Here is a 21,528-nt window from a genome sequence, read left to right as displayed (position 1 = left end):
AGACGCTGTCTGTATCTGTCTTGTTGTCAGTACCATTATTACTGTTAGTTGGTAATTCTAATTAATTCGCTTCTGGTTTTTCTCATCTTTAGCTATAATTCAAAAGAAAGGACGTTTTCTGCTTTTTTAATGTGTTTTTAAATTAATATTTCTTTATGCTTTATATAATAATCCTTTGGAGGCTTGAAACTGCAACCTTTCCTGGAGTTCAAATTCACAGTGGTCCATTGTGGAATATCAAATGAATACTGAATAATAGTTATTGATTTTTATTATTATTTTTAGAAATGGGAACATTTAACTTCATGCTTTGAAAAGTGGAATAAAATTCTAAATAATTTGCATGTAATTTTTTTCAAACCGTTAAGTACAGTGACTGAGCGTGGATCCTGCCAGTTATGGCAGTCACCCTTTTTAGAGTTTAAAAAGCTTAATATGTATGCATTCTTGCACATTCTAAATCTCAAAGTACTTTAGACATAACAAATGGATTTACAAACTATATATAGGTTCACTTACTTTATCACTGAAGTGCAGCTACCTCAAGGATTGAACACAGCAGCTGTTTAACAACCTAAAGAAATGTCGCATGGCAGCTAAGAGCTAGAGCTGAAGAATACCGTATCAAAGGGGGCTTGAGGCATTTGAGCAAATTGTAGTCTAGCAGAGTTAATTTGGCCAGGGCACTTAGAATAAACCGCCAGAACTTAAAAAAAGGTGCCATAGGACCTTTAATGGCCATGTATCGCCTTCATCTCATCTGAAAGATAACGCTGTATTCACTTTTAGAGACAGGTCCAGCATGAGGACAACTCACTAGAATCGCTTGGTGCTTTTCATAGATCTGCCTTGCAGAAGCCGACTGCAATTGCAAATATGCAAAAAAATGCAGCAGAATAAGGAGAGAAGAGCTAGTACAGAAGAATTAACTTGTAATAAGAATAGTTCCTACAGAGTTGGTTGTTACTTGGAAGGATGTTTCATGAAGCGTGAAGGAATTAATTCACCACCATTTTGGATTTCTTCGTATTTTGATGGTGGTGTTAATGACATTCCCTTCTAGAGCGTAAGAAAGTGGGGAAGGTTACAGAAGCTATAAAAATAGCATTTGCTAAAGCTATGTCCTAGGAGCTAAATGGTAATAACAGATTTCATCGTGTCCAAGACAGGACCTTTTCAGTCTTATTTTTTCTTTGTGGAAAAGTTTTGAACAGGTTATGCTAAGACAGTTACAGTGCTACATGAAACCTTCAGCATAATTTGACCTGAAGAATGGGTTATCTTGTTTAATCGCCTGGTTCTGAACGGAACTGAAATAGTCATGTTCTGTCTCATAAAGCTTCAACTCCTTTTGAGACTTTGCAGAACCCTGCAAAAACTACTTTTTACGTTTTTTGATAAGCCTGTGATAAGATACTTAGAGAAGATGCTTTTGTGCTCCATAGGTTATCTTATGTAGAACATGAAAGTCTGTTGTTTGTGAGCTGGATGGATTGACAGAAATAGTTAAAATTCTTGCTTGAAGAGGCATATATGCATTTGGTTACCCTGCTTTCATGATCTAGATGATTTGTTGAATGTCATGTTTCTGAATACCTAGGTAGCAGAAATGGTAAAGAATACTTTTCAGTACTTCCACATGGATAAGATGTTTTCTCAGATTTTTTTTTTATTTTATTGTTCATCGATGCTTTAATCCTGGTGGATAGATTTTTGCATGGGTGATCTTGTTAAGACAGCTCAGAGGTTCCAGCTAGCACGTAATACGGAGTACTGCATGTTGAGGATGGGAAGGCTAGCATGCTCTTCTTGCTGAAAACCACTCAAAAATCTGCACCTAACAAAGCAGTTTATTGGCATGGGTAATAAATAGTACGACATTTGGCTACTTCCCTGCTGCCACACAAGGTTCTTATCTAACCTAATTTATGTCTTCCAGTCAACTTTCAACCTCATTCCTTATCCCAATTGCAGAAATATATAGAAGCTCTAAACAATGAGCTAGCTATGATAAAAATGAATTTTCTGCTTGAGACAGCTCCTCTAGTTAGCTGTACTGTATGTACATAATTATTCATTGTTGGGTTTTGTTTGTTTTTAAAATCCGGACCTCCCCCAACCTTTTGCAAAAAAGTAATTCTGAACTTGTAGTGTTCCCTTGTACTTGTGTAAACCTTTAACGAGAGAATTGACAGTTCTTGACTGAATACATCCAGTGCCTCACCTTACAAAAAGTTATTGATGACCTAATATAGATATTGTGAACTTGAAGCCTTGTGAAGAAATAATGTCTGAAAGATTACATCCTTTCAACAGATAATTTCCATTGCAGATGTACAGCGGAGTGAAGATAAAATTGAGTAGGATATATAAATTTGGTGAATAAAAGATGAAAGGTTGTAATGAAAAGGCAATGAAGAAAAATGTGTCTTTGGTAAAAGCTGTAAGAATGAGGGAAGTACTAAACTTTCCCAACTGGCTGTATTTGGCTGTATTGAACTTGACATGTATGCACCCTTACTGCAAAAGTCTCGGATTTATGAGGAAGATGAAAAATCCTAATGAGTTTCCTTGTGGAAAGCAGAAGGTAAAGAGTAGTATTTCGGAAGAATTCCCTTGGTGGCCTTTGATTCAGGCGCACTCTTGGCTACCTTCACATGGGCTGTGGACCTGGCCTCTACATGAGCAGGCTTGTGTTTGTGTGTCTGGGTTGCCATACCTGTGGGATCAGCTGCCTTGCTGTGCAGAATTGGAATGAGCTTTTTAATTGTATAAGATTTAAGAATAACAATGTTAAAATTGTAATTTTTTAAAGGAAAAAGCTACAAGAGTATAAAACACTAGCAACTATTATTGACATTGTGTTTTACAGTAAGTACATTCCATTAGGTGCTCTTGTCATCCTGTCTAGGTTATAGGAAGCTAATTAGCCAATCCAGCTTTTCCTAGGCCAGAAACTTTTGAGAGTTGTATTTTTTCTGTTACTTTTTCTAAATATTGTTACTAAATCCACTCAGAGCTGCTGTTCTGGGCAATCTGTGCTTTCTTTACTCAGATGGAATGTTGTCTTCCTTGTTCATCTTTTTATTCCCTATAATTTGGGCATTGGGGTGCTGCATGATACTGTAAAGGATAAGGTCTTTTTTTTTCCCCAGGCTTACTTATTGAAGATTACAATTAACATTTTTATTGTGTTATGTGTATGAGTATTTTCACTGGTCCTAAATTTCAGGTTGCTTCTTTGTGTTTGCTACCTTTTAAATCCCAGAAACACAACTTTGCTAGTTTAACAAATGAAATATCTTAATTATTAATGGGTTTTGTTCCCTGTAGGGTTTATTATGTTTAGCTTTCTACAAGGTTTTTATACTTGTCCGCATAAGGTCTGCATAAGGGACTTCTTTTATTTAATGGGGGAAGAGCTGGAGAGGCATTGAGGGTGGAATGGCCAAAACTGCTTATATTTTGTTAGATTTTGAGACCAGTTACCAGTGTCTCTCATCCACTGTTGTTCAAAGGGCTTGCTTTCTACTGGGGTGCTGTGATGGCAGTAACACAAGTTCACTCGTAGGTCTTGCTACAGCATCAACCTGCTAAGAAGTGTTGGGAAGGAGGAGCTCCAAGGAGAGCCAGCATCATGCCTACTAATGGTTTTATTTTGTTGGGTCGATTCTGAATTTCTCTAAACTACGTACCACAACAGACAGTCTGCTTACCTGCTTTTTTTGGTTACTGAAGCCTAGCTTCTTAACTCTGCTTCTATTCTTTCACGAGGTGGATTTGGCTGGCATCTGGAATTGTGTATTCAGGAAGAGGCTTGATACAGAGAATGTCATTGTGCAGTTTCAAGATGGGTCTGTTTGGTATCAGATTAAAAATAACGCGGTCCCTCAGGAAGAGGATGAAATTCAGTTAGCAGAGGTTGTGAGCACAGAAAAGTTATTTAGAGGAGGTGGTGAAGTGAGTCTTTGCAACTAATTTTTTAAGTTCCTAGAAAAATTAACATACATTCTGTTCTGATTGGGCTACCTTTTATGGGTATGTAAGTTAATGGTGGTGATTTTATTTTAATGCCAGTGTTGGTAATATGTAACAAAGTCTAGAATTTGTCGATAGAATTTTAGTATACATCAGATCCTTCCATTAGGAGTGTTACATCTGGTGAAGTTCATCTCTTGGAATGGAAACTAGTATTTTGAGAGCAACACCACAGTTTTAGTTGACCTGTCCAGTTTGATCAAATGTTTTTGCAAGCATTGCACCATGATCAGGAACCATCTGGCTGAAACTGAAGTTTAGATGTCACTAGTTCTAGCTGAAAAGTTTCTGAAATGTCTGTCCCATTACAGAAATTCACTGTTCCCCTCTTTCTTGGTATGGGTTGTCTTTTATATGGCAGTGCTGTAGTTGCAATCGCTGGCCTACAGAAGAGGGGAGGAAGTCTTGTGAGGAAGCCCTTTGCTTTTCTGCACCCAGAGGCCATACTCTTCTTTCTCAATTTATCTGCTAAATGGATTCCCACTTTTGAAACATATACATGAGTGCATAGCTTCAAAGTTTCTGTACCTTTATACTGCAGTACCCATATGTTCTGCCTGATCACTACAAAGGAGAGAGATGTTTCTGGTAAGACTTCTTAACTCTTAGGATTATTTGTTTGTAGTAAAAATGTTTGTCTTCCATCATCGTACTTCTCACTAAGGCATCTCAAGTTCAGACCAGTAAATGTTGCATTCATTGATTACACATTTTAACTTCCCTTAGGGGACAGAGTCCAGTATTTCAAGCATCTGATCCAATTTCGTATCAGATAGGTTGAACTTCTCAGGGAAATTTTCAGTGCTATCATCAGAGAAGTTAAGTATCTTTCTAAAGAAAAGCTACTGGTTATAAATTGTTAGACTGCTACTCTGAGACAAAAGTGAGAAAATTCTTTAAAAAAGGAGTTTATTGAAACTGAAATGAACAAAATGTTGCTCTGACCAGCAGATCGCTGTTAAGGAAGGTTTTTCACAGGGGTGTTCCATGACTTCCTGTCACAACCAGCTGCTTTTCTTTTGTCCTAGAGACAAAATATCCCTTGCACTTGGAGGTATTCATGTTATTAATAGCTATACCACATTGCTCTTCCAGCTTACTCTTCAGAAATGTGGCAAAGTAGATGCATGGTTTTCCTTTGAGGCTTGCTGTCACTTAGGCACTGCTTCTGAGCTTCCTACAAACTTTTATCTGGAAGGCCTGTTATCACAAGATCTCTTGCTTTGCCAGTTTGGAACCTTACAAATTACTTTTTGTCTTTTCTGTTGTATTTGTAAAATAACTTACTCAATTTTTGAAGAAAACCTGACCTGCTTTAGTGGCAGGGCAAAGAAAGCAGCATGCATTTGGTTGTCTGTATTATTTTTGAGAGTTTGTTGTAAGTTTGAAAGGTCTAATTTAAAATTTCTTCGCTTGTTGAATGTGAGCACTCAAAACTCCTGATACAACCAGATAGTTCTGCCCGGATGGATGTGTACATCCAAGGCAAAAAATAGCAAACTTAATTCTAGCCCCTGAGGGAAGAGCTAATCTTTAGAACACTTTTTTTTCCTTTATTTAATAAATGTGTGTCTAGTGCCTCACTGCTTTAGTAATTTTTTATTAACACCCAACACTGTTTGCAGATGTCCTAACTTTACAGAAGAGCTGAAGTTACCAGAACTCCTAGAGATGCACCTAATGCTATGCAACTCTTTGCAGAAAGAGGTGGAAGACAAGTCTTCTCTGTCCTTGTCTAACACTTAAATACTGACAGCTCCTTTTCTGTTACAGAATGGAACTATAGAAAGATCACTTTTTGTCAGTTTTTGTGAGTGTGTACCATTTCACACTTTTACCTGGGTTCAGCAGAGTTCTTGGTGTCCAGGGCTGCTTTCATCTCTGTCAGAGCCATAACTTGCCAGAGTACTCTCCATGATGAAAAATACTGCAGTCACCGTTTTGCTTACTTCGTAATTGGAGTTCTTTCGGTCACAGCTAATTATTGCATAAGTTGCTACCACAGTTCAACACCTTTTGCTTTTCTCCAGCAGCAAGAAACCTATTATTTTAAACAAATATTTCTTTCAGCTACATGTAAAAATAATCACTTTGAGAGGGTTTCCCATTAGAGAAATCAGTTAATTATTTATCACCAGTCTCTTTTAGTGTGGAAACATTAAGATTTAATCCATTGAAGATAATTGTTTAAAGCAGTCTTTATTCTTAAAAATACAATGTGGTTTTTTTAACAGTTTGCAGACAGTTGTCATTTAGTGGGGATGCCTTGCTTGGAATTATCCATTCTTCATATGTTTTCTTTAAAATTTATTTCTTGGGTCTTTGTCTAAATATCTGTGGTGAGGATAACTGACAGTGCAAGGAAGAATTTTAATAATTTGATTCATTTGTGTGATAACACCTCTTGAATAAAACTTCACTGGGCGGGGGGTGGTGTTTGACCTACACTTCTTCTCCTGGAACATACATATACACTATTGACCTCACTCATCAGAGCGGCTGACAAGATCAAACCCTAAAGTTTTTGATCTTTGCTTGTTCTTAGGTGGACTAATAAAAAGATTTGTGAATAATCTCAGGGTTGGTGTCTTTCTCTCTTTCTGTTTGGACTTGCCAATTGAAGGATACAGGACATAATCTCTGGGTTTCTTTCAAAGCAGTCTACAAAACTGACATCGATAACGGTCAGTTTTAAACATGCATCATCTAGTAAAACCTGTGTCCCCCAGAACACTGTTAGATTGTTAGACAATGACAGAGATGTATGTAGAGAAGATGGCATTAAAAATAAAATGCATCAGAATTGGTGTATGCACTGCTGTGCCAATGCTGCTTTCGGTGCTGAAGAATCCATTTTCAGTTATGGGGAAGATGATTGAAAATAACCTGTGTTTTGCCGAGAAAGGAAAGTATATGGGGATAAATCCTGCATAACAGTGATTATTTGTGGAAGGAGAAGAGGGCAGCATAATAAGTTATTGGAGTTGTGTCTGGTACCTAAAGTGCTGATGTTGATTTCAACCCTAGGGTAGTAGATAAAGATGCCTCCTTATAAGTCATTGAGATGTGCCTTTGTGCACAACTGATTGTAACGTTTTGGTGTTGCCCACAGAAAACATGCTTTGCTTCACTTTGCTTTGTCATCTACATAACATGACTTTTCTTTAGCATTTAGTAGAGGGCCATTCTATTAAAGTCTTGAGAGATCTGCTTCAGACATGAGATCAAGACTTGCACTGATAAAGCTGATCATATACACTACTACCTGTAGATAGGTGCTACTGTAGCCTGTTGGGGACAGTTCATCTCAGCAAAACAGAGGAGGAAAGATCTTACTTAACAGAGGAGTCACCTGTGTACATCCTGACTCCAGAGTAAGTTAGGCAAGTCAAGTAAACTGTATTGAAAAGTTGTTTTCCTTTCCAACTGAAGCAGTAATCTTGCGTAGTCTGATAAATTTCAGGAGTTTCTTGTTTATACTGTTGGTACCATAGAGATGGAGATTTCAGTCAATCGCTAACAATTCTGATCTTCTAATAGTAAAATGGTTCGAGGTGCATGATGAGTAGCTAAAACGTACTCATATCTCAGCCTGGTTTCCTTATTGTCTTAACATTTAAGAAAAACCAAGATCAATAGCAAGGAACATTGACTCAAAGTACTTTAGAATTTACTGAAATTCCAAATTTGCTTTAGGCAAGAAAGCATCCTCTGCAGCAGATACATTCCTTGTCTCAGATTGTTTAAGTACTCGAGCTCAAAGAATAGTTCATTAAAAATTGAGGTGGTTCAACCAGGCTGAACTATGTTCAGTTAGGAGTTGAAGGCAGAAACCTAGCTTTTCAAACGTTTAATCTCTTGATAAAACCTAGAATTAAGGGAATGAGTCCTTAAGTCATGAGAAACAGGAGTATGGTAATCCAAAGCAGTACATTTAGTTCCCTCTCTGGAAATGATTCTTCTTTTTTTGTTTTCACGTGCGTGCTTTTACATCTAAAACATATTCAGATAAGCTTATTTGGTTGTGTATCTAGCCTATTTATAGTGCTGTTTATTTACTAATAAACCAGTTTTTAAATGCTGTACTTGTGTTTGTTGAATGATAATCAAGATTCAGTTACAAAAAGGCTTTCACAAATATTAGTAAATTATTTCGCAGAAAAGAAATGCAACATTACCCATTACTGAACAAAATTGTAATTTAAATAAATATGTATAAGCCAAGTTGCTTACGTAGATTGCACTTTTTATACTGTATGTTTCTGGGTAGCTGAAAAGCGCAAAATGTTTGTGTAAAGTGTATCAATTGGTGCAAAAAGATACTTTTGCTAAAAACGTGAATAAAAATCAAAGTTGCAAATACAGAGCTAGATTAAAATATTTTATGTAAACAGAAATATCTTACTTTCAAACTGAAACTTGTTACGTCTGCTACAGTCTAGATTGTGAGAACAGGACTTGTTCTGTCAGCTTTTTCCATTGTTATCCATAACATTCTGCATCTGAACATCAGAAGTGGCATCATCTGTTTTCACAAGCAGACAGAAGACTCAAAACGTACTTCAGATAAGATAACAAGGAATCACCTTTTGCTCATCCTTGGCAATACACAACCATTCTTGGACATAGCAGCAGCTTGCATGAAATGGTAAAAAAGCAGCCTTATACCTAATCTGCAGAGGCCTCTAGGAGACCTCTAGCAAAGGCCTCTCTCTCTTTGCCATGAAAAAGGACTGCAGCTGGTAGGTGGTTGGTTTGTGGGTCTGGTCTGGGAACTACCTGCAGGGACAGAATTTACTCCTAGTAAGGGGGTTTCATATCATCTTCTTGGTTGAGGCCTGCTTGATTTATTTTGTTTCCAGCTGTGAGAAGTGTGGGTCCTGTGAAATAGGGTATGACTTGTATTCTTCTTGAGGAGTGGTTCTCCATGAGTAAGGGTGGAGGTTTTGTATGCAGGTATCAGTTGTACAGGGTCCTGATTGTTTAATTGTGTCCTTAAGTTTCCTAGATATTTACAGTTCAGTTCTTTGTTAGAAAGAACATAATGATTTTAGAATTTTTAATGGAAATACATGAAATTGCTTGAAAGGTGAAAGAGTTCTGTTCAGTGATGAGAGTTCCTGTGCGTGTGCTTACTTTTTCTGACCCATCGTTAACTGCTGTGAATGCTCTTTATTCAGCAAGTAGATCCATCAGTTCTCTAAAACAAGACAGAGCTCTGGAGCTGTACTAGCTTGTTCACTAACACTAAAGATAGATTGGGAATACTTGGCCACAGTACTTCATCTGCGGATTAGAATGACAGCTTTGCTTTGTGGAGGTGGTTTTCAATTCTAATGTTTCACCAAGCCTTTTCTGTAATGTACTACTTATTCCAGACTTTCAAAGGTCATGTAATTCCATAAATCCAAAAATGAGTGAGTGACTTTGAAAGTGCTTGTTTTTTTCTTAAAAATGTAAACATGGATTTATTTATTTTTTATTAGGTTTTCCTTGTACACTAAGGAGAGGATATGTTTTAGGAGCATATCTATATGCTGCTTATTTCAAGCAGCAATTTATTTGAAGTGTGCAAATATTCTTGATTGGAGGCTCTTAAAATACAGTTGATTTGGGGATCATGCTGGTGGTTCTCCAGAGTAATGTTCAGTCCATTTGGGAAGATGCTATTTTGTAGTTTTGCTTGTATGTGGTGCTCAGTGAGTCTGGTTCCAGAGCGATGTCTGTCTTTCATCAGCTGTCCAGTAAAGCTCATTTCTTTGGTTTGATGTAAAAAAAACTTCAGATTTTAACCTTTCTGCTGTAGATGATAGGTTTGAGAATTTTTGTACAATCCTCATCCCAAAGTACATCAGTGCAGGATGGATCTTCAGGCTCCAGGACTGGTTAGCCTGCAAATTCCTCAGTTGCTTTCAGGAGGAGAATAGTGAATACACTAGAGCCTCTCCAGATCCATGAGGCAGATTACAGATTAAAATATTTTTTTGCAATATATTTCGTTGATCGGATTTAGAATGCAAAGTCTTGAATTATGTGGATAAAACCAGGTCTTGTACCTTTTTCTTCTGTTGCACTGTCAGTACCAGTGTTGTGTCCTCTGAGCAGAAACCGAAGATTGCAGGTGTTTGTATGTATAAACCAGTGACTGGCCATTGTGTAGCGTTGTAGATTCAGAGACTGAAACAACATGAGGGCTGTGTTGCAGCTTGAGGCTGATAGTGTGTTGCGTGCTCATTACGTGGGGTTGCTTGCGGGGTCAAAGTCTGTTGGGGCAGAGCTTGGGACTGAAGTGCAATCAGATGCATATAGCCAGTACGAATGGTCCAGACACATCATCTCCTGAGCCACCTCATCACTGTATTAGATAGTCAATTGTCATCACCTAAAACTCAGTCAACAAATGTTAGAAATTTAGTAATATGGACAGCAACAGTTCAGTGCTTGAGCTTACTGGTCAGACCTATTTTGTTTAGCATGGAAGAACTGACTGAAGGGACCATCTTGATGACATTTCCTAGTATGGGAGTTAACCACCACGTGATCCTGTTTTATCAATTTAATAAAATTTCTCTATGAAAACCAGCTATTTATTCATTTCATTATTCGTTTTGAGGGCTGTTTCTGGACTCTTCTTAACATCTGGAACAATATTTATATAAAATACTGGATTTTTTCTTTTAAAACTTCTAATTTGTATTTATTTTTTGCCATTGTATTTTTATTAAAATGTGTTCATACATATATAAGCAGACATACATATGTGCAGTGCATAGACATGTAGAACTTGTTTAGGGCTAATTTCTGTACAGTTAGTCATTGATTGCTGTTACAGTGTTTTTAGAAAAAAGATACCTCAGAGCAGATAGTGTCTGGTCTTGTTCAAGACTCAGTCACAACTTTTGCATGCTTTTCTCTTGAATAATTGGATTAAATATTAGTAATATAATAAATCAGTCATAAACATCTTGATGCTGAAAATTTCAGAGTAAAGAAACTTTGCAATGACATGTATACTTGAGGGTATGTGAGGCAAGTGATTCTCCCACTCCAAAAAAGAGTGATTCTTAGTTCAGACTTGTGTTCACACTGCCGGGTCTTATTGCACTGCTCAGATGAACTTAAGTATGGGTGTAAGGCAGAGCTCGAACCCAGAACTAAAAGCAGGGGAACATTCTGTCTTCCCTTGCTAGCAGTAGCTAGTTTGGCTTATTCACATCAGCTACCATGCAGTTTGCTGTTTCACCATGTGCCAGCTGTTGACCACACAGGCAGGCAGTTAGATTTTGGGGGTTAGTTTTCTGCCAGACGAGTTCTGGCTGGATTATTATAATTCTGCTGGATTAGTGAGGTGGATTGATTATACCAGGTGAGCAGTAGAGCATGCACAAGGCCAGAAACAGGGGAGAGGGTTGCATGCCTGTCATTACAGTGAGGAACTGTTAGCACAGATGACAGTCAGGCTTTTTGTTTAAAAGATTATGTATCTCCAAGGAAGAGGAAAAGGATTTATTTCATGTCTTTGCTTACACTGCTGTCTTTAAGTGAGGTGAGCCACCACCATTAGTGGTCCAACAGCTTCATCCTTTCATTCCTCTGGAGCTCTGTAGGTAAATACTGCCTGGTCTGCTGGCACTTGCTGTTCATCTTGCGTCTATGACATATGCTTGAGGCGTCATGTTTGAATCCTCAAAGCAGAACAGTTTCAGCTTGAGACTCTCCTCAGTTTTAGATAATTCATTCAGTGTCTTTGTTATGGCCAGAAATGCTTTGCTCATTGAATTTCCTTACTTTTTTATTTTCCATGTTAATGTCTCCTAAATCTTGTTAATAGCCAGCTACTTTTTCTCCAGGGTTTCTTAATGAAAATGTTTACTAATGGTATTGTCAGGATATCCCCTGGAGGTATTCTGTTAACCCTTCATTCCATCTGGTGTCCCTTGTCAGCAGGTGTTGTCATCTGTTCTTCACCCAGTTCCTCACCCACTTTTATGTTCTTTTGCTAGCACTGGAGTCCAGAGTTGTGGGGTTTTATAATTAGATTATCTGTAACGTTCTCACTAAACAGGACTTAAACCAGCAAAAGTTCTTGACCTTTCAATTACTTAATGGAAAAAAAAAATATCTCGTAGTGCACAAGAATATCCAGTCTTCTGCTGTGCTTTTTTTTTTTTTTCCTATTTACCCTTGCATGTATATGGAAGAACCTTTTCTTTCATCATACAGTCCATGTTAACATAAGTACTAGGGAAAATTTCATCATATCCAAATCCTGCCACACCTGTTTCAGTTTCCTTTTACTTCTTTAATGGACTCTGAGTCATAATCACTAAAAAACCCTCCAGTACTGACTGAGGCGGGTGGACAGTTTGGAGGGTTAAGAAGAAAACCACACACCCCCACACACCTTCCCATTTAGTTTATAACCAGTGCTGCTGTCAAGAAAGATGGTGACCAACCATCTCATGGTTTTAATGGAATTGGATGTAAATTTTCAAAAACTGATTGTATACTAAAGCATAAAGTCTGCAATTTTGATGTACTTTTATTTCACCTTTTTTTTTGGTTCATGTGAAGTAGTTATCGTAGGTGCATGGTTTATTTCAGCATTTTTGACACAGACCAGCATTGTGTTTTAACCAGGTTTTGTGATACACGAGAAGATTTGACTTCAGTCTACATCAGCATTGGCGTGAGGCAAGGGCTGCTGTGACGAAGTTACATTTCGTGAGCTCTTATGGTGCAGGAGTGTCTGTCTGAAGAATTTGATGGTGAATAGGGGCTGTGTGAACCTGGTGCAATGCAACCGGCCTGGTTTTACAAAAGAATATGTGAGGTGTGTAAAATGTGGTCTTCAGTTTATTGCCTTGAAATCATTGTAGCATGGATAGCATTTGGATATATAAACATCCACAAAGCTAAGCTGTGCCCTCTTTTTGAAAATAGAAATTGCAGCACATAAGAAACACGATGGAAGATGTGTACAGTCTATACAATCTTCCAGCAGTAGATTGAGACCAGTGGCACTTCCCCGAAAAAATAAATTACCCGAAATTTGCAGCACATTCATATTCAATTTCATCACAGCAGATGCTCATTAGTATGTTGTTATTAATTGGTATTCACTTTAGGTTTTGTTTAAAATGAAGATAATAATTAGGTTTTAATTACTGCATCTTTCTAAGGGGGGGAGGGGAGGAAATGCCTCTCAAAGCACTGAAGTATTTCCTGTACGATTTGCTCCGTTACGTCTAAGCCTTGAAAGAGTCTCTGAGACATGTTTTTGTGCCAGGAGACTTCTTTTCTATTTCCTCTTATTTTCCTTTCCTTTTTTTAAAGTATTAAGAATTAGTTCTAAAGGATTTGTTTGGTGGACATTCTGAATCATATCACAGTAGTAAGAGCCACTGTTCTTTCTAATCAAATTACCAAAAAGGCTTTTCACAAAAGTAACTCTCTCAGGCAGCTGATTAATGAAGTGGTGCCACTGTTTTGTATTATAATTAATTGAAGTAATACAAATAACTTCTGTAACCTGTGGAAATTATCTCCTTTGCAAAGCAGCCTAATAGAGTTAGCAAGCTAGAAAGGGGAGTTTTTTGCGGTTTTTTAATTTGTCGCCTTCATCATCCATAAAACCATAAGTGACACAAGAGAAAACAGTAAATGACAAAGAATACAAAATAACACCACCACAGAGGGGGCTTGAAGAAATGGGAGAGAGTCAGATGCAAACCAAAAAGGGCATAAAAAAAATTAGAATGCTGAAAAGATTTAAAGGGTTATGAGTGGGGTGGGACTACAGAGAATTATAGGAATTTGGGAGATGCCAAAGAATAAATAAAAGATTTCAATCTACTGTACAGGAATAAGAGTAATCTAAAAAGCATTGACCATAACATCTTAGTTTGGTTAATACAGGAACTGGCAGCAGTTCAAAGAAAATTAATCTAAGCAGGGGCATTTAGGTTTTTGGCCTGTTCAAATGTATGCTTTGAAGATACAGAGGTTGTTACATGCTGCTTAGAAGGTGTCGAGTAGAACAGCACTGTATCTACATATGTAAACCATCAGAACTAGAATCATTAGTTCAGCCTTCTGCTACCTTGCTGTTGGGAATATCCATCTTTTCCTTCTGTTTATTTTTCCCATTTTCCTTTCCTCAGACCTTTCTTAAGACCAGATTCTCTAAGTCACCATGGTGCCTTTAGCTACTCAAATGGGAGCCATTCAGGCACCCTGTTAACAAGATGGAGAATGAGGCATCTCAGCTGAAGTCCTTTGTGATGTGATCTGAAACAGCCAGCACTGAGGGAGGGGTCTTCTAGTTCCAACACCTAATTGCAGCTGGCAGCAAGCTTTCTTCCATAACGGAAAAGCTGGTGAGAGGTAGTGCATCATAAGTTCTTGGGCACCATGTTTAGGGTAGGAAGATGGTCACCAATGGTTAAATCCAAGTCCCCTTACCTTCAGAGAGTTGCGTTTTGGCATTTATAAAAAAAAAGAGGAAAGGGGGACACTGGCAATTTTTCCGCCCTCCCTGTGCAAGGTTAAGAAAACCAAGTTCAGTTCTCTCTTCTTGCTAGAAGAGTTGCAAACCTGTGTCTGCTGCTTCTGGAAAAATTCCCTACTTGCTGACTACACTGTTGCAGACTGAGGGAATTGGGACATTATCACCTTGAAATTTCACTTTGATTTGGAAAAAATGCGTCAGGGTTTGCAGGGACAGGGAGAGATGGAGTGAGCATACCAAGGGGGCATTGCTCTGGAGCCGAGTTTTTAGGCATTTGTAAGACAGAAGAGATGATGCTACCCTTCAGGCCAGTGTTTTGTTCAGACATCAGCAGCTGTAGGGACAAGACAAATGCTAAGGTAGCGATTGCCATCAAGAAGGGTGGACTTGGGCATGTGTGGAGGCACAGATGACCTTCAGGAACTCCAGAAATACAAATGTGTTGCATCTGTCAAATCTCCTTTCCTAAATATATCTGCCCTAATGAACGTTCCCTGGCATGTGTGGTAGCTGAGCGAGATTATTTTCTTTTCATGACTGAGCATTTTGAACCCTAGTTTTGTGCTTAGTCATAGGAAAATTTGCTTTTCCAGTTCGTAATTTACCAGTTCTGTCAAGAAGACACCATCAGTTTCCTGTTAGGTAATCTGTGCAATCTTAAATTCTTCCTGGGAAGGCAGGTTGGAGGTTTGCTGTTGGCCTTCTGATGCTACAGGAAACAGTCTGCAATCATATTAAACCTAGATTTCTTTAAATTAATCTTTTGTTGGCCAAGTACAATGAAATTTTTTTTGTTACATCTGTTATTTTTATATTAGAAGCTTGATTTCTCTGTCCAAAGGAGTGAATAACTGCTGAATGCAAACTGTATATCTTTGGTTCCTTCATTTGTTTATTGCTTTTTTAAAAAAATGGTTGCATGGAAAGAATGCTGTTCTTTCCATGAATGGAAGCTGTCAAAGAAGCAGATTTATCAGCTGAAGCCAGTTCTTAATGAAATCAAGAAATCAAATATCATGGAACAAATAAGAACTTCAAAATAGAGTTTTATTTTCATGTATTTACTATTCTGTCTTTCATGGGAAGGAAGAATGCATCAATGACGATACAAATTTAGCCCAAGTTCTTACCATAATGTTAGGGGTGTCAGGTTTTTTAAACAAAAAATTCACTGCTAAAAGTAAAGTATTACTTGGGTTTGGAGTTTTAAGGATTGGGCTTTTTTCTTTTTTTTTTTCTTTTTTTTTTTTCTTTTTTTTAAGCTACAAGTTACCAGAATTTAAGGAAATACGAGAAGTGATGATATAAGTAATTCCTAAAGTCCTTTTAAATTTAAGGTACCTCTTCCATGGTTTCATAAGTATGCCATAATGTTCATACTTAATTGCATTAAAAATCTTCAAAACCCTTTGTTTTCCACCAGTTACTAATTCTAAGATGTGGCAGGAAGCTAAAGGGTAGGAGATACTAGCACATTGTCAATAAAAAAAAAATAATTCTGTGTGTATGTATATATCTGTCTATGTGTGCATGCATACATTTTTACATACTGATTTTTGTATTTTCTTTATCCATTTAAGCAGTGACTTTCAATTAGCCTGCCTACTAGTATCAGGTCACTAAACTCTATAGCTGATGCTTTATTCTTTCATGTGGGTTGTCATTCGTTTGCTTCAGTTGGCTGGCAAAGGTTGTTGTATATCCATTACCAGCAGCACAGCACTTTGCATTTCTGAATTGACAAGCAGCTATATTGACCTAGCGCTTATTATGGGTCAACAGCTGCGTTAACCGACGGAAGGACTGAGGGGCAATTAAAATGAATTGGCAAAAATATATCTTCCTAATTTACTCCAATTTGTTATTTATGCTAACATTGTATGGCTTCTATGGTGACACTAAACAGAATGGACCCAATAATGGCAATTAACATAAAAATATAATGGCTAATCAAATTGACAGCAACTGTTTCTCATCATCTCAACACACAATACATTATCAAAACAAACTATTATGAAGGAGGTAATTTCAGTGTTCTATTCAACCTGCTTCATGTGTGCAGTCAGGGAGATGTGTACCAGCAATTACAGCTGAATCTAAAAAACTAAACAAATAACTTAATCGCTGTCGTCCTCCTTTTTTCTTCTTCAGGAAGCAGTAATCAGGATTTACTAAAAATAACTGGTGTATAATAGTATAATGATGATGCATATCGTAGAATAGCTAATAAGGAATAAAATAAGCTTCTGTGTGTCTTTTTTTAAAATAGGTTCACATGAAGTGGAAAGAAGTATACTGTTAAGATATATAAAAAATAACTAAGCAGTAGTAATAGTTGTCAACATGAGTTGCTTAATAGTTATAGATACTTTATAACATGTCAATGGAGGTGTAAAATTAGCTGAATTTAGTAAAAAAGACTTGGTTTGATTGCATTGAAGAGTGAAAAGCTAAGTTAAAGCAGAATTCCAATAAGCAGAAAGAGTTTACCAGTTGCACTTCCACTGCGTTTTCAGCATCGCTTCTTGTGCTATACTGAGCTGCAGTTTTACATGGGTCTAACCACATTCTTTGCTGGTTTTATAACTCATCCAGAAAATCTTAAGGAGTTTGTACATGTCTACCTATATGTGTGTTAAATGTGTTAAAACGGACACTGCTTCCATGTTTGATGCTGTTACTGTTACCTCATTCTTAGTTAGGATGTTTGTAATGCACAACTCTTCAAACCCTTGTTGGCCAGTAGTTGGACTCCACTGTATTACAGAGCGGGACCGGAATGTGGTGTTATTGAACAAGAGTTCGAGAAGGTTAACTTGAAATGGTTTAGTTGTAGCACGGGCCAGGTGGATCTTGTGTCTATTCGAGCAATCTTCTAGTGCACAGAATAGTGACGCTAGTTCATGTGCATGCAGGCATGTACTTTTGAACTAGAGGAGCAGCACATAGGCTTGACATCATTGACATTCAGAGCATTTAATTGAATATCATATTCCACATGTACACACCTGCAGATCTTTGAACTAAATGTGTGATTACTAACATGCAGTAGCCTTCACAGATGTTTAAAGCAAAATGATGACATAGCTGTAAAGATATATATGCATCTGTTCTTATTTGAATGGCATGTTCACAATTTATGTAACAGTGGGGGCGTGCACCTGTATCAGGTAGGTTTTTTTCTTTTTTGAGATCATTGCATTGTACTGTATACTAAAGCACTAAAGTTACTCCTTTGTCCCATCATTCTGATGACTTTCATTTTGTTGCTAGAGCATCATTGTGATACACGTATTTATAAGAGTGGATAAATTTAATTTATGTTTCTGTAAGAATGGGTAAGTTCAGTATGATCTATATAAATGCTTGGTGTAAATAGTGAGAAGAGAAAAAATGTAGAGATGCAGTAAAGAGATTTTGCATCATCATCATTATAATAGTACCAAAATCTGACATGAATGGAACATACAAACTGTTAGAACAAAACACAGAGAATCACCTTTTGGACTTAGAAATGGGTGCGAGAGACGCACTTCTGAGTTGGGTTTTTAATTACTATCTTCTTACATTACAGTATTCTGATAAGGCCCTGTACACTCAGCTCTGCTTCTACCGATACATTTTTGATGTGGAGTATGCAGTGGATAAAGTGATTACTGAAGAAGAGAAAGGTAAGTTTAAATTCTTTTGACTGTAGTTGAATAGCAACTTGCATGCTGGAAACTAGACCTACGCATTTGTACTCTTCTAATCTGAACTACAAGGCTGTAATCCAAAGCAGAAAATAGAAGAAAGTATGAATTTGCCTATCTCCTATAAGAGGAATGTGTTGTATCAGAGTTAACCACTTTAAGAATATATTGTATGTCTCCTTTCTTCTTTTAAAGCGATTGTACTTTGGGAAAAGTGCTTTTCTTGCATGTTACACCGTTAGAGAAATCTCTTTGCTTGAAGTCTGAAGGACACATGAGCTTCAGTAAATAAATTAAAATATATGCCTACACTATCTAAAAGAAAAGCCAATTAAAACATGTTCAGCTATTAATATTGAAGAGACACTTTTTATCGGGGAGAAAATGATGGCACAAGAAAAGCAGTAATGCTAATTGTCTACAAAGCTCTCTTAAATATACAGATTAAGCTAATGTTAGGAAGATTATATTTTTTACTACTTGTCTTTCAATTACCATAACAATTTCTGAACTAAAACATTTCTAAGCTGTAATGGATCCACGGGTTTTGTGCAACTAAGTGATTTTCAAGCTGACAGAAGAATACGTCTGAAGGTGGGGTAACGCTTGGAATTCTGAATAAAGACATGTTTGGGTCCTGCCATTGAAGTGCATTGTTCGCAGAGAGCACTTCCACTGTGTCCTCTGTGCAGTTTTGGTGGGGCCTCTGAAGAAAAGATGCTACTGCTTGACACTGCCATTCTGGTAGCTGCTTTGCTGTGACAGTCTTCCCCACTCCTGCCCTGCATCACCACCTAGTTTGCTGGGTGATGGAAAGAGACTAAAAAATTCAGCCTTTCTAAATTTTCTTTCTAAAGCCATACAATACAATTTTGTAGATGTACTGAAGGCATGTTACATGGTGGATGTTACCACTAGTTGAAACCAAATTATTTTGTGTGTAGATCTCATGCTTAATACAAGGATATAAGAGTGGAAGAGGCTTCATGGGTGATCACATCCAATCCTTTCTACTGTAGACCACCACATCTTTAAGGGTTGCAAGTTTATGGCACTTCATTTTGAAACCTGTGAGTGGTCCTTCCCCTTTTTGCTGCTGTTCAAGATTTTGCTGCTGTTCAGGATGTCTTTCATACCCTCCATCTGTGATGACTGAAAATTCACTGTAATTTTCCCATTCTGTCTTGTTTGTGGTTGGTTTATGTCCATTCACTAAATGTTTATTTCCCTTCCTTGACGTTCTCTACTGTGCTTTTGGAAACAGTGGTGACATCTCTGTTTTGTTTTAAACTAAGGCAGAGGCATGCCACTTTCTTTAGGAAGACTTGGTCTCTGCTGCATGATCCTTCCTCTTAGTGCCTTCGTGTGCAGTCTTTTCTAGGTTAAGTTAATCTTTGACTATGAGAAACTAGAAACTAGAGAAACAATGGTATTTTAGATGGTATTTATCCAGTGTCGTGTACACAGGATCTGTATGTTTGCTGGAGGTACTTCCGCTGATGCTTTCGTGAGTCACCTGTGCCCTCTTCGTATCATTAACTTGTAGTTAAGTAATGATAGATATCTTGAGGTTCAAGGGGTTTTTTTTTCCTCCTGTAATTCCAAATTCATGGGTTCATATGAAATTTTGGTTTACTTTTAATTTTCCTGGGTTTATTCATTTTGGACTGCTTAATCTCATTTGTAATTTTAGACTTCAAGGTTAATGAATTATCTCTGAAAAATAGTATGGTGGCTTCTGCATTCACATAATTTCCTACCTTGTGCTTTAATTGGAAAATGTTCCTTGGACTCTCACCACTAATTGGAGAAAATTCACTAAAATTAGTTTCCACAGTAATTCTCAAGGAATTGTAAGAACTCTGCTAGGACCTTCTACTCTCCTCTAAGCATGGTGTATTTTTCTCTTTTTCTTAGCTAATTGAAAGTTTCTGTGTAGTTGTCTTCAGCCAGCCAATTATTTCAGTTTTGGTTCTGCAGCAGGTGTTAAGGCCAGATAAATTATATCTGTTACTTATCCTTTGAAAATTAGTTCTTTTCAAAGAGGCTTAACTGGGTGAGTCTAGTAAACTTATGTACAATTCTGTGCCATTTTGCAAATATCCTTTGTGAGGAAGACATCTTTCAGTTGCTCTAAAATGCATACAGTACTTGAGAATAATTGCTTAAGGCTATTTGGGTCACCTTTTCATTTTATAGATACCAGTGTTCTGTTTTCTAGTAATATATGTTACTGATTTGATGCTTTTAATGTAAAACTCTGTAGGACTGAAATAATTTTCATGTGCCAATCTTGTTGTAGCTCTGGAATGGAGATTTAGTGAGCTTCCTTTCATAACATGAAGCCAAAAAAATTTGTTTCCATGCCATAATTCACAAGCCATTCTGTCCAGTCTGACATGTGATCAGCATCATTGCTTTATCGTCAATGGAGGCAAAATTTTAATGTAGGTTTTGCACATCTTTGGTATTTTCACTCTTCTCTCTATTTTTTGTGTGAGTAAACCACTTAATTACTGGTTTAATTTTGGTTTGGTGAGGTTTTTTGCTTTGTTTTGGGATCTTGTTTTTCAAAGCCTAAATTCTGTAGACTTTTGTCAATTCTACCTTTGATTGCCAGTCTTCCTGAATTTTTAAAGACCAGTTCTTCTTTCTTGTAGATTCTGTTTATTCTTAATAGCAGCTTTAGGTGTTATTCATCTTAGGGTGTTCTTCTATAAAAAGAAGTAATTTTCAGTGGCTAGAGATTCAAGATATAAATGTGTTTTCCACCATTGTTTGAAAGAATTCAATCTTCTTTCATTCAGAACCTTGAGATTTGCTACTAGTTCACTTGCATCTTCTATACTCAATGCTTCAAAATACAGAATGTTAATTACAGAACAGGTTTCATTTGTTCAGCTATTTATATTGAAGGTCCATACTATTTATTGAAACAGAATCTAAAATAATAATTGTGAAATCAGTGGGACTTCAAAAAGACATCCAAGCTGCTCCCTTTCACTGCAAGAGGATCAATACCATAGTTTACTTTTTAAAGATAGGCTAAATTTAAAAATCCACTGGTGATGCAGATTCTACAACTCGTCAAGTTCTACAACAATTTCCTTCTGGTGCTTCACTGTACTTAGTGAGCTTCGCTATATCTAAGATGCATTTTGCTTTCTGAAGCTTACTCTGTGCATGATGGGTGATAGACTGTTCTTTTTGAGTTTTCCATATTTAAAATCTGTATGCTAAGTCTCTTTCAACTACTGACTTGAATTTTTTTGAAGAACAGAAGCAGAG

The 21,528-nt window shown here is 37.2% G+C and overlaps 1 protein-coding gene across 2 annotated transcripts in view; it reads left to right on the top strand.

The window, feature by feature from the left end:
• Positions 1-21,528, top strand: part of POLA1 (DNA polymerase alpha 1, catalytic subunit) — a 204,209-nt gene that overhangs the window by 142,069 nt on the left and 40,612 nt on the right. For both annotated transcript variants that reach the window (XM_055701958.1, XM_055701957.1), the window contains exon 36: positions 18,123-18,219. In XM_055701958.1, the coding sequence (XP_055557933.1) occupies positions 18,123-18,219 (97 nt within the window). The remainder of the gene's footprint in view (positions 1-18,122; positions 18,220-21,528) is intronic.

Source organism: Falco cherrug, chromosome 2 (assembly GCF_023634085.1).
Source record: "Falco cherrug isolate bFalChe1 chromosome 2, bFalChe1.pri, whole genome shotgun sequence".
Lineage (NCBI taxonomy): Eukaryota > Metazoa > Chordata > Aves > Falconiformes > Falconidae > Falco > Falco cherrug.
Note: the sequence above shows the minus strand (reverse complement) of the source record. Positions and strands in the feature narration are given on the sequence as shown.